Source organism: Nansenia antarctica (genome assembly GCF_963989245.1).
Source record: "Nansenia antarctica genome assembly, chromosome: 5".
In the NCBI taxonomy this organism is placed as follows: Eukaryota; Metazoa; Chordata; class Actinopteri; order Argentiniformes; family Microstomatidae; genus Nansenia; species Nansenia antarctica.
In genome coordinates, this window is record NC_137690.1 from 74,094,745 (window position 1) to 74,108,370 (window position 13,626).

Below are 13,626 nucleotides of genomic sequence, written 5' to 3' on the forward strand. Positions count from 1 at the left end.
TCCATAGGTTAGCAAGCCCCTTCCCCTTATCTCAACCCAGAGGACTTTCCATAAAACCAGTGGAACGCTGGAGGTCTCCAAAGAAGAGCTAGAGGAACCTCTGCAGGACCATCAACGCCTCCCTCCAGCACAGTTTGTCAGGTTGCAAAAAACTGCACTGGACACAGGGCCGATTCAGATGGCGGCACGGCCAGGTGCTCAGGAAGCAGGCGGAGCTGGTGGAGAAAAGACGGCAAGAGGCGAACATCGAGAGTCCACAGCAGGTCCACTTCCTCTGGCAGGGGGAGCCTGCAGCCAATACCAGCAAGAGACCAGCAGCCAAGCTCCTGACACCAGGGCTGGAGTGGCAGATGGGGGTGGACCTGGGCAGGCAGCTCCATTTTCCCGGGGAGATCTGCAGCACCACTGCAGCCAGACATGGTTCGGTGGACCTCAGACGGAAAATCAGCATTGCTGGTCGAGCTCACAGTGTCTTGGGAAGAGGGGTGGGAGGCAGCCCACGAAAGGAAGAGGGGGCAAAATATGCTGATCTGGTCGCAGAGTGCAGGGAAGGTGGAAGTGGGCGCCAGAGGCTTTGTTGGAGACTCAACAACGCGTCTGCAGCTAAGGGACCTAGGGCTACGTCTGTGCCAGACAGGACAAGGCAACCAGGGATATCGGGGGAGGCAGGGAGAAAGGCAAGCTTTTGGCTCTGGCTGAGAAGGCGAGACAAGGCATGGGGAGCTAGCTAGCGACTCCTGAAGAAGGTTAGCTGCAGGGAGTGTCAGGGAGACGTCCCTGTCAGGGTTTCCGTTAACCGGTAATTACCGGTCTTTGTCCGATATAATCTGTTGAAGTCCGACATATTTAAACCTCTTCGGTCAAAATGTCCGGTGAAAATAACCGCTAAACCCAGTAGCCCATTCGGCGGTAACCCGCCCCATCTGGCAACCCTGTCTCTCAACGGCGCGAGTAGTTTAGTCAGTTAATTGAGTTTGATCTAGTCTAAATAAAACCACTGCAGTGACCGGAGTCAAGGTTATTGTTCTGCGTGTTTTGGATGTGCTAGAGCACAGTGAATGACCACCGAGGGCCGTGAGATGCGGCTAGTAAAGGACGCTAGCCATCTCCACCCCGTTCATTGATTGAGCCTGCCGTGCCCGTTCCAGCCCTAAGTCGGGAGATTCAGAGTATAACATCCCCACCATTAGATTAGGATTGATTAGATTAGGTTGACAATACCACACTACATTTGAGTTTAGGGATATCAATGTTATATATTTGTGTATGTTTTATCTTTATGTATTAAATGTTATAATTGTTCCACATTTGAGACCTGTCTTCCCCCCACTCAGTTATTCAGTCGGTGTCCATCATTTTAGTTCAATTTAGTCTATCTATAGTGTTAGAGTTTAATTTGTGCCACTAAGGTGAAATAGTCCACGGGTGTGTATCCCCCCGATACATCCTCCCCATTCTCATACTCCCGAGTCCGAGTAAGTGTGATTTGACAGGCAGCTAGACTTAATGCCTTCCCAATCAGCGAGACGTGGTTATAGAAATGACGTTGTTTTATTGATAAAAAGGGTAGAACTGGAAAGAGAATATAAAAAACTTACATTACTGTCGTGAAACTATTTAACACAGTTAACGTAATGTGGGAAGTTCAGTTAACTTCCGCTGGGAAGGCTTGGGACGAGGAGTTCATTGATCGATCGATGCAGTCCGTTCAAATAGCCATCAAAAGCTAAACTAGGCATACTTAAAATTACATACTCAAATCCCATTAATGCAATTGAAATAAACATCTTAAAGTAGCCTACAGTCGTAATTCAAAGTAGCAAAGGTGACTAGGCTGCCCAGTGTGGCGCGTGCAGCCCTGGACATATTATGCCATAGTAGCGCATGCGAATCATGAAAGCCTATAATATAGTTCGCGATCTAATCGTATCGGATGAGAAATAGACATTAAATGGCATAGGCCTATATAGGCTACACAACAGCTAATCACCGCGACAAACACCTATATTATATTCTAATATGATGACCGGAATTTCTCCCGTTTGTCCGACACATTGAAATCTTCCCGGACACGTTGACACCAAATTTTTCTAACGGAAACCCTGGTCCCTGTTCACAGCCCCGCCACCAGCCGAGCAGGAAGACCGCCTACCTGTTCAGGTTAAATAGAGCACCTCATTTAACAAAGACTAAATCGGACTGTGCTTTGCATACACAGTATCACAACATCAACACAACATCACCACACAGCCCCACACAGCCCCACCTGCAGCTCTGGCACAGACAAGGTGGACTCCAGAGAGGCTGGGGTCATCACCTGCTCCTCCTCCTCCTCCATCCCTCTCTCTTCTCCTCCTCCGTGTGTCCTCTCTCCCCCCCCCCCTCCGTCCTCCATGTCTGCCTCCCCCCAGCCCTCAGAGGGGGGGTCCATGGTGTCACTAGCCTGTGGGCTGGCAGATGACTCAGACAAGGCCAGGTGGGGCATCCCCAAATCACCACCATCCTCCTCATCCTCCTCCTCCTCCTCCTCTTTCTCTCCTCCACCCTCCTCCTCTTCCTCCTCCTCCTCCTCCTCCTCTGCTGTCCCTGCAGCCTGGGGAAGACCCTCAGGAGGGGGGGGCAGGTGGAGGGTCTCTCTGCAGGGAGGGGGGGGCGCCAGCGCGCGGGGGGAGGGTCTGCGCCTGCGGAGGTTGGCCAAGGTGCTGGTGAACCGCTGAGCGACGAGGTCTTTAAGCGATGGGGCGGAGTCTGACGACGAGAGAGCCAATGGCGTCGCAGCAGGACCGGGCAGGTTGAGGATGACCTGGAGGGGCCGCTGGGAAGGCTTGGGACGAGGAGGGTTTTTTCGGGGACGATTTGGACGATGTCGAGGAAGAGGAGGAGGAGGAGCAGAAGGAGGAGCAGAAGGAAGAGGAGGAGGTTTGGACGAGGCGATAGGCTCGCTGGGGGGCTGCAGTCTGTGGTTGGCCATGCACCGCTGGATAAGCGCACGCGTCTCGTGTGACGTATCGTTTTCCGAGCGTGCGGTTCCTCCAGTTCCTCCTCCGGGCCTGCGGGTGGCGGCGCTGCTGCTGTGGGACACGGCCAGGGACAGGGAGAGGTCGCAGGGGGGGGGTCGTGGCGGCGGGGGCGGGGGGGCGGGGGTCAGGAGGCGCCTGAAGCCGCAGCGCTGGAAGGAGAGGCCCGCGGGGAGGCGGGGGGGGTAGAGGCCGCCCGAGGGGAAGCTGTAGGGAGGCGGGGCGCGTCTGGAGCGGGGAGGGGCTTTGTTTGATTGACAGGGGGGCGGGGGCGGGGGCTTGGTGGTGGCGGGCGGGGGGGCCGGAGGAGGGGCGTTGACTTCCTGTATGGCTTCGTAGATGAAGGGAAGACTATTCTGGAAGAAGAAGAAGAGAGACAAGCGGTTAGATACGTTTTTGAAAACCTCCATCTAAACTTACTAAACATCTAAAAGTTCGGAAACGTTATTTCGGTCGATTATTCCTCCCCTTTAATAATACCAGTTGGTATTGTGTTTTATATGGTTGGAAAGCCTGATTAGTCACCTTTACAACGAGGTACAACTTACACCAGGGAGACTGTCTAACCCTCAGTTACTCCAGGGAGACTGTCTAACCCTCAGTTACTCCAGGGAGACTGTCTAACCATCAGTTACTCCAGGGAGACTGTCTCACCCTCAGTTACTCCAGGGAGACTGTCTAACCCTCAGTTACACCAGGGAGACTGTCTAACCCTCAGTTACTCCAGGGAGACTGTCTAACCCTCAGTTCCTCCAGGGAGACTGTCTAACCCTCAGTTCCTCCAGGGAGACTGTCTAACCCTCAGTTCCTCCAGGGAGACTGTCTAACCCTCAGTTACTCCAGGGAGACTGTCTAACCCTCAGTTACTCCAGGGAGACTGTCTAACCCTCAGTTCCTCCAGGGAGACTGTCTAACCCTCAGTTACTCCAGGGAGACTGTCTAACCCTAAATTACTCCAGGGAGACTGTCTAACCCTCAGTTCCTCCAGGGAGACTGTCTAACCCTCAGTTCCTCCAGGGAGACTGTCTAACCCTCAGTTCCTCCAGGGAGACTGTCTAACCCTCAGTTACTCCAGGGAGACTGTCTAACCCTCAGTTACTCCAGGGAGACTGTCTAACCCTCAGTTCCTCCAGGGAGACTGTCTAACCCTCAGTTCCTCCAGGGAGACTGTCTAACCCTCAGTTCCTCCAGGGAGACTGTCTAACCCTCAGTTCCTCCAGGGAGACTGTCTAACCCTCAGTTACTCCAGGGAGACTGTCTAACCCTCAGTTACTCCAGGGAGACTGTCTAACCCTCAGTTACTCCAGGGAGACTGTCTAACCCTAAATTACTCCAGGGAGACTGTCTAACCCTCAGTTCCTCCAGGGAGACTGTCTAACCCTCAGTTCCTCCAGGGAGACTGTCTAACCCTCAGTGACTCCAGGGAGACTGTCTAACCCTCAGTTACTCCAGGGAGACTGTCTAACTCTCAGTTACTCCAGGGAGACTGTCTCACCCTCAGTTACTCCAGGGAGACTGTCTCACCCTCAGTTACTCCAGGGAGACTGTCTAACCCTCAGTTCCTCCAGGGAGACTGTCTAACCCTCAGTTACTCCAGGGAGACTGTCTAATAATCTGTAATAATCTGTAATTGTAAATCGCTTTGTAATGTCTGCTAAATGGCTAAATGGCTAAATGGCTAGTTCTACCCAGGCCGGGTGGTGGAGGTGCAGTACCTACCTTCAGCCACTGGGGCATGTCCTTCTCCTCTCTCTCCACCGGGGGGCGCTGGTCGCCCTCCTGCACCCTGCCACAGGCCAGGGGCATCGGCTGCAGAAACTTGTGGAGACGGTAGGCCTGGAGGATGTGATATGAAAAACATGTGTTATGCACATCCCTAGTGTGTGTGTGTGTGTGTCTATATGTGCATGTGTGTGTGTGTGTGTGTGTGTGTGTATGTCTATGTGTCTCTGTCTCTGTGTGTGTGTACCTTGATGGGGTTGCCAGGTTGGCAGGGTGTGTGCGTACCTTGATGGGGTTGCCAGGTTGGCAGGGTGTGAGTGTGTACCTTGATGGGGTTGCCAGGTTGTCAGGGTGAGTGTGTACCTTGATGGGGTTGCCAGGTTGGCTGGGTGTGTGTGTGTGTACCTTGATGGGGTTGCCAGGTTGGCAGGGTGAGTGTGTACCTTGATGGGGTTGCCAGGTTGGCTGGGTGTGTGCGTACCTTGATGGGGTTGCCAGGTTGGCTGGGTGTGTGTGTGTACCTTGATGGGGTTGCCAGGTTGGCAGGGTTTACAGCGTACCTTGATGGGGTTGCCAGGTTGGCAGGGTGAGTGTGTACCTTGATGGGGTTGCCAGGTTGGCAGGGTGAGTGTGTTCCTTGATGGGGTTGCCAGGTTGGCTGAGTTTACAGCGTACCTTGATGGGGTTACCAGGTTGGCAGGGTGTGTGCGTACCTTGATGGGGTTGCCAGGTTGGCAGGGTGTGTGTGTACCTTGATGGGGTTGCCAGGTTGGCTGGGTTTACAGCGTACCTTGATGGGGTTGCCAGGTAGGCTGGCCTTGCAGCGTTCCAGGACGTGGTCTTTGACCTGGCCGGGCCTCTTGGCCCTCAGCAGGTAGCGGACCAGCAGGTCCAGCGGTCTGGACGTCTCCTCCAACACACTGAGGCCCAGGGCCACCAGGCTGCACACACACACACACACACACACACACACACACACACACACACACACACACACACACACACACACAGAGACACACACACACACACACACACAGACACACACAGAGACACAGACACACACACACAGAGAGAAGAGAGACAGAGACAAACACACACACACACACACACACACACACACACACACACGCACACACACACAGAGACACACACACACACACACACACACACACACACACACACACACACACAGAGAGACACACACACACACACACACACACTCACACACAGACACACACACACACACAGGGAATTATCCGGTTTACATACGGTTTACCCACAATGCCCTGTTTCGCGGACAAAAAATCCCATAGACAATGAATGGGGCAATATTAAAACCGCCACAGCTCGGCCTCTGGGTGACGTAAAGACACGCGGTCTTCGCCGGGGGGTGCAGGGGTGTTAGCTAGTTAGCTAGTCAGCTAGTGCTAGTTAGCTTGGCCACTGGGTGAGGTAGAGAAACGCGGTCTTCGCCGGGGGATGCAGTGGAGTGGCCCGGGGAGGGGGGGCAAGCACACCCTGTGTAGTTATTATTAAAAGTTCTTACCAGTCCTCCCCTGCGGTGAAGATGCAGGTGGAGTGGAGGGAGTGCAGGGCGGGGTCCAGGCTGACCAGGGGCAGCAGGGCGGGGTACAGGAACACCGGCCGCGTGGCCAGCAGCCAGGCCAGGGGGGGGGGCAGGGAAGGGTGCCTACGCACTGGAGAGACACGGAGAGACACAGAGAGAGACACACACAGAGACACAGACACACACACACACAGACACAGCTAATGAACATTTTATCACAATGAATGAAGACACACACACACACACACACCCCCACACTAGAGGTGCAATGGTTCAGTTGGCCCACGGTTCGGTATGAACCTCGGTTTTTGGGTCACACACACCAACACACACACACACACACACACCCCACACCCACACACACACACCCCCCACCCCCCACCCCCACCCACACACCCACCCACACCCACACCCACACACACACACACACACACCCACACCCACCCACCCACCCACCCACCCACACACACACACACACCCCGACACACACATCCCCACACCCCCACACACACCCAACCACACACCCCCCCCCCCACACCCACCCACACACCCACCCACACACACACACACACACCCACACCCACACACACCCACCCACACACACACACACATCCCCACACCCCCACACACACATACACACACACACACCCACACAGACACCCACCCACCCACCCCCCCCCCCCCACACACACACACACACACACTCCCCACACACACACCCACCCACCCACCCACCCCCCCCCCCCCACACACACACTCCCCACACCCCGACACACAGACCCCCCCCCCCCCCCCCCCCCTCACCTCGTCTGGCCTGGCGTGGCTGGGCGGGGGGCTGGGGGGGGCAGGGGGGGTCCAGCTGCAGGTCCTGCAGCAGAGAGAGCGCCCCCTGCAGGTTGGAGGCTCTGAACACGCTGTGGTACCCTGACCCCCGGGACAGCTCCCCCCGCTGGACAAACACCGCCAGCTCACCCTGGGGGAGGGAGAGATGGAGATGGATAGTAAGTACGTAAAGCTTTATTTATACAGCACCTTTCATAGAAGAAATGCAGCTCAAAGTGCTTTACAACAGGAATAAGAACATAAAGTGAATATAAAAACATATACAAGCATAAAATGAATATAAAAGCAGGGGAGAACAGTAAAAAGAAAAGGTAAGCCCCGCGGTGGTGTAGCGGTCTACGCACTGGCCACTAGTGCATGCTGCCCACCGGGGCCGGGGTTCGTATCCCGGCTCGCCAGATCCAGATATGGCCGAGGCACACGGGAAGCGGCATATTGGGCGGCCGCTTCCGAGGGCGGTATAGGAGTATTTCTGGACAAGGATCCGTCGCGCAACACCGCCCCCTGGGTGCCGGAATAACGGTGCTGGGCTCGAGGAGCCAGTCAGCTAGTCTGCCTGGCGGCCTCTTCTGGGACTGCCGGCCACGGGGTCGTGCGGCGGATCCTATGCAATAGGCAGGGGATAATTGGATGCTAGGTTGGGTTCAATTGGCTACCAAATTGGGTGAAAAAGGGCTAAAAAATCTGGAAAAAAAAAAAAAAAAAAAAAAAAAAAAAGTAAAGATAAAATACAATAAAACAAATATTTTAAAAAAGGGAAACAATGTACAACCTCTGCCTGAACGCTTAATAGCACCAGCCAGTCATGTTCACATCAGGGTCTACACCACCTGCTCCTTAGGCTGTGGCAGGCTGCTACCAGGCATGTGTGTGTGTGTGTGTGTGTGTGTGTGTGTGTGTGTGTGTGTGTGTGTGTGTGTGTGTGTGTGTTACCAGGAACTGCTGCGTGGTGTTGGCCTCTCCCTGTAGTTCTGGTACCGGACCGCTCAGCATGTGGACCTGGGTCAGGAGCTGCACATGCTACGCACACACACACACACACACACACACACACACACACACACACGCACACACACACACCAAGTAGTGAGTTATCAGCAGGGTAAATTAGGTAAGCTGGAGCGGTCCCTTGTAACTTGTGTTTTAGCTCGGCTGATAGACCACTACTGATAAACCAGGCTGAACACGGCTGATAGACCACTACTGATAAACCAGGCTCTCCATGTCCAAGCCCTAAATCTCCACAGTTATGTTATCCCCCCCAACCCTCCCCTCAGACTAGGCTTGGGCAGTTAAGTAGTTCTTATTACACTACTGCAGTCCCACCCCCGCTATCGCTATTGACTCCTTCATTAATTCCCTCCCGAATTAAAGTGAGACACCCCCACCACTATCCTAACCGTGCTGCTGGAAATTCTTGCCTACCTACAATTCCTCTTCAGCCCTCTCAGACTTCTCATGAGTCAGACCCCCCCTCTGCCCCTCTCAATAACCCCCAATCCCTTAAGGATAGGAAAGGGTTGGGGCTGATACATTTAAATGCTAGAAGCCTTCTTCAGCATGATAAAATGGACCACCTGAGAATACTTGTTACTGAAGCAAACCCTGACATTGTGGTTATATCTGAAATCAGCTGTGGAACTGCAACATTTTAATTTGTTTAGGGCTGACAGAATTGGAAGAGGAGGGGGTGTCGCCATATATGTCAAATCAAGGTTTGCTGTTTCACTAATCAAGTCAGTTACTCTTCCAAAGTCTTTTGAGTTACTTGTTTTGAAGGTTGTCCTGGGCTCCAATAGCTCAATTTATGTTGCTGGTGTTTATAGACCCCCCTCGGCAAATACTGACTCTCTTAATAGTCTTGCTGAATTGCTCTCTGCTTACTCTGATTTTGAATTGCTTGTGCTGGGTGATCTGAACCTTGACTGGTTGAGTGATAACTCTCAAGGACTCAAGGAAGTCTTTGGGAACCTGGGCTTATCCCAGCTAGTCGCAGAACCTACTAGACCTAACCCCAAAAACTATTCCAAATCCACACTCATTGACTTAATTTGTTCTAATAAACCGGACAGGATTTCTGCCTGTGGTGTTTTCGATCTGGGAATCAGTGACCATTGTCCTATTGCATGTATAAGAAATATGAAAGTTGCTTAATCTAAGCCTCTCGCTGTACTGAGGAGAAACTTCAGACTGTCTGATGCTCAAGCTTTTTTAGATGATCTGGAAGGAACTTTACACCCAATTGCCTTAACTGAATCTGACGCTCAGGTAGCCTTACATTCATTTATCGATTGTTTTAACACAGTGGTTAATAGACATGCACCACTTAAGATGATTCGCATTAAGGATAGAGTTACCCCTTGGTTTAGCTCAGAATTATCTTTGTTGCTTAGGGCCCGCGCTAGGCGATCGGGAGACCCTCTTCATTGGACTACATTCAGGCAAATCAGGAACAGATGCACTAGCGCTGTAAGAAAGGCAAAATCTGATTATTTCCTAGATCTAGTTACAAACGCACATTCTAATCCCTCTAAATTTTGGAAAGCAGTAAACATAAACAAGAAACAATTCTCCAACTCCCTTCCCGCGCGAATTAAAATGGAAAATAACGAGATCTTTGATCAGAATTAAATCTGTCTGGCTTTTAACAGGCTGAGGCAGGACATCTGTTCGACAGGATTAATACTGGATCCAATCCTGCTGTAACAGTTGCTACCCACTCTTCAGTGTTTAAACCATCTACAGCCTCTCCCCGCTAAAACTTTTCTTTTCTTCTGTTTACGCACGAGGAAGTTCTTGGGGCACTTCAGTCTATTAACCGGAAGTGTACTACTGGTGAGGATGACCTAGAGGCCTTCCTCATTAAATTAGCTGCCCCAGTTATAGTTGAACAGTTGACTTACATTTTAAACCTCACTGTTTCTGAAGGGAAACTCCCCCTTGAGTGGAAGTCCGCTAGGGTGATGCCATTACACAAAGGAGGTGACAGGGATAATGTGGACAATTACAGACCAATCTCTCGTTTATGTTGTTTAGCAAAAGTGCTGGAGTCATTAGTCCAAGTGAAATCCTTTCTTTCTACCTTCTCTGTGCTCAGTCCATTTCAATCAGGTTTCAGGGCCCAGCATAGTACAATCTCAGCTGCCACTCTGGTTGTAAATGATATTGTTACAGCGTTGGACCAGGAAAAACACTGTGCAGCCCTGTTCATTGACCTGTCTAAGGCCTTTGATACAGTAGATCATTCTCTACTTCTGCATTGTCTAGCTAGCTTAGTCTTGGATAACACTTCTCTCAACTTTTTCCTTAATTACTTTTCTGATAGGCGCCAGTGTGTAAGTGTTGGTACTGTCCGGTCTGAGTTCCTGCCCCTTACTAAGGGTGTTCCGCAGGGTTCAATATTGGGTCCGGTTCTCTTTACAATCTATATTAACAATATTTTAACTGCTCTGGAGTCGGACGACTCATGTAAGGCTCACCTTTACGCTGATGATACGATAATCTATTGTACTGCGGATTCTCTTGAGTCAGCTAATCTGAAATTGCAACAAGCTTTTGATCATCTTCAAAGGGCGTTTAAAGAACTTAAATTGGTTTTTAATGCTAGCAAAACAAAAGTCATGTTTTTTACTAAGTCTAGAAATATCGATGTTAATAGCTTCCAAATGTCCTTATCAAATGGCTCCATACTAGAGCGAGTCAAGGAGTATAAGTACCTTGGTTTATGGATTGATGAAAAATTTACTTTTAAACATCATGTTGATATCTTGTCCTCCAAACTACGTCAGAAGATTGTCTTTCTCTACAGAAATCGCAGTAACTTCCCGCCGAGCTGTAGAAAGAGAGTAATTGAATCTGTTTTTATGTCTGTACTGGACTGTGGAGACGTGATCTATCGTCACGCGGCTGTCACTACCTTAAAGGCTCTGGATTCGGTATACCACTTTGCACTCAGATTCATCACTCAAGACAAATATAACACTCACCACTGTGTCTTATACGATAAGGTTGGCTGGACATCTCTCGCAGCCCGCCGAGATTATCACTGGTATCAATTCATATTTAAGGGGATTTCAGGCAAACTCCCCCCCTATATCACTTCCCTGTTGGACTGGAATGTTTCTTCCTATCAAACACGCTCCAGCGAGTGGTTGGTTTGTACGGTCCGGTCCCTCAAATGTCTACTAAGCTGGGTAGGACAGCCTACTCTTATGATGCTGCTAATACTTGGAACTCTATTCAGAATTCTCTGAAACTGGACACTCTCCCATCACTCAATGATTTTAAGAACTTGGTTTTTCCCCTCTGTGTCACTTCTTGTAACTGTTTTTAAATTATGTTGTACATTTCTTAGTAATGTTTTTTGTTTGTTTTATATTTTGGTTTAATTACTATTCTGTTTATGACTTATATTGTTGGTTCTCTTTTATTCACTCGAGTTTAAATAAAGGTTTGAATGAACATGGCTGATAGACCACTACTGATAAACCAGGCTGAACATGGCTGATAGACCACTGCTGATAAACCAGGCTGAACATGGGTAGGCTGATAGACCACTACTGATAAACCAGGCTGAACATGGGTAGGCTGATAGACCACTACTGATAAACCAGGCTGGTACAGAAACGTTAGCCTGTTTGCACTCTTTGCAAGAACTCTTTCTGCAATAAAGACGACTGAAGAGAAAGAGATTGGCCCAGTGTTAGTCTGAGATAAGTAAGACTTGAGCTGGACTCAGTGACGTCTCCGGCACAAGTTACTCTGATCCTATCAACTTGTTTTAGCTTTTGATTTGACCCAAATAAAACAGTTGGGTTTTACAGAGATGTGATGACAGTTTATTGTCAGTGAACCCCTCCCTTACCAATGCAGGCTCCCTGCTCAAGGCCTCTATCCCCTCTGGGTCCTTTCCTGACACCAGAGAACTGAATCATCTGCATGTAGCAGAGGTTTGCACCCTACAACTGTCGGCATGTCACTGACATAAATCAGAAACAGTAATGGACCCAGAATGCACCCCTGGGGCACCCCACGTCACAACATCTGAGATCTGTCAGTTAAGTATGATTCAAACCATTTAACTGACATCTGATTTAGACACAGACACCTCAGCTTAGAGAGTGTGTGTGTGTGTGTGTGTGTGTGTGCGTGTGTGTGTTCGTGTGTGTGTGTGTGTGTGTGTGTGTGTTAGTGTGTGTGTGTTAGTGTGAGTGTGTTTGTTTGTGGATGTGGATGTGTGTGGATGTGTGTGTGTGTGTGTGTGTGTGTTGGGCCTCCAGACCTGTTGGACCTGCTGTTGCAGCTGCGTCCTCTGGCGGGCGCTGAGGGAGGGGGTGAAGGGTCGCGGGGGCGGGGGAGGGGGGGCGCGGGGGGGCAGCAGCCCCAGGGCTCTCCGCCCCCGCAGAGCCGCCAGCTGCTCCTTCACTGTCCTGTAGGAGCCCAGAGGGGGGGGGCAGGGGGGGGCCTTCACCCTGGGGGGGGGGGGGAGAATATTAATATAACCCTCACACACTGACTCTTTCACTCTGGGGGGGGGGGGGGGGGGGGAGATGAGAGTTATTGGAAGAGAGGAATAATAATAATTGTTTATTATATTTATTTATATTATTATTGGTGTGTACTTGTGTGTGTGCGTGTGTGTGTGTGAAAGAGCATTCCTGTGTGTCTGTGTGACTGTGTGTGTGACTGTGTGTGTGTGTGTGTGTGTGTATGAAAGAGCGTTCCTGTGTGACTGTGTGTGTGACTGTGTGTGTGTGTGTGTGTATGAAAGAGCGTTCCTGTGTGTGTGACTGTGTGTGTGTGTGTGTGTGTGTGTGTGAAAGAGCGTTCCTGTGTGTCTGTGTGTGTGACTGTATGACTGTGTGTGTGTGTGTGTGTGTGTGTGTGTGTGTGAAAGAGCGTTCCTGTGTGTCTGTGTGTGTGTGTGTGTGTGTGTGACTGTGTGTCTGTGTGTGTGACTGTGTGTGTGTGTGTGTGTGTGTGTGTGTGTGTGTGTATGTGTGTGTGTGTGTGTGTGTGTGTGTGTGGAGAAGGAGGTGTTATGTGTACCCTTGAGTGTTCAGTGCTGCTTAGCCCCGAAATATTTGATTCCCTGTTTGTGTAATATAATTTGTGGAACCAAATAAAGTATTCAAATGTGAAAGAGCGTTCCTGTGTGTCTGTGTGTGTGTGTGTGTGTGAAAGAGCGTTCCTGTGTGTCTGTGTGTGTGTGTGTGTGTGTGTGAAAGAGCGTTCCTGTGTGTCTGTGTGTGTGACTGTGTGTGTGTGTGTGTACTGACGGCAGGGTAGGGGTGGTGGAGGGGGTGTTCCCGGGGGCGGGGTCAGGGTTAGGCTCCTCCTCCTCCTCCCTCTCCTCCTCTTCCTCACGCCCATCTTCCTCCTGCTGGTCCCCACCCAGCTCATCCTGAAACTACACACACACACACACACACACACACACACACACACACACACACACAGGGTTAACACACACACACA

General features: G+C 50.9%; 1 protein-coding gene across 1 annotated transcript in view; it reads right to left on the reverse strand.

Moving 5' to 3' along the window:
* gon4la (gon-4 like a) overlaps nucleotides 1-13,626 on the reverse strand; it is a 31,705-nt gene that overhangs the window by 5,111 nt on the left and 12,968 nt on the right. Inside the window, 9 exon segments of the mRNA XM_080531961.1 lie at nucleotides 2,267-2,353; nucleotides 3,026-3,373; nucleotides 4,737-4,853; nucleotides 5,530-5,680; nucleotides 6,286-6,436; nucleotides 7,111-7,279; nucleotides 8,083-8,169; nucleotides 12,431-12,620; nucleotides 13,428-13,558. Coding sequence (XP_080388087.1) covers nucleotides 2,267-2,353; nucleotides 3,026-3,373; nucleotides 4,737-4,853; nucleotides 5,530-5,680; nucleotides 6,286-6,436; nucleotides 7,111-7,279; nucleotides 8,083-8,169; nucleotides 12,431-12,620; nucleotides 13,428-13,558 — 1,431 coding nt within the window.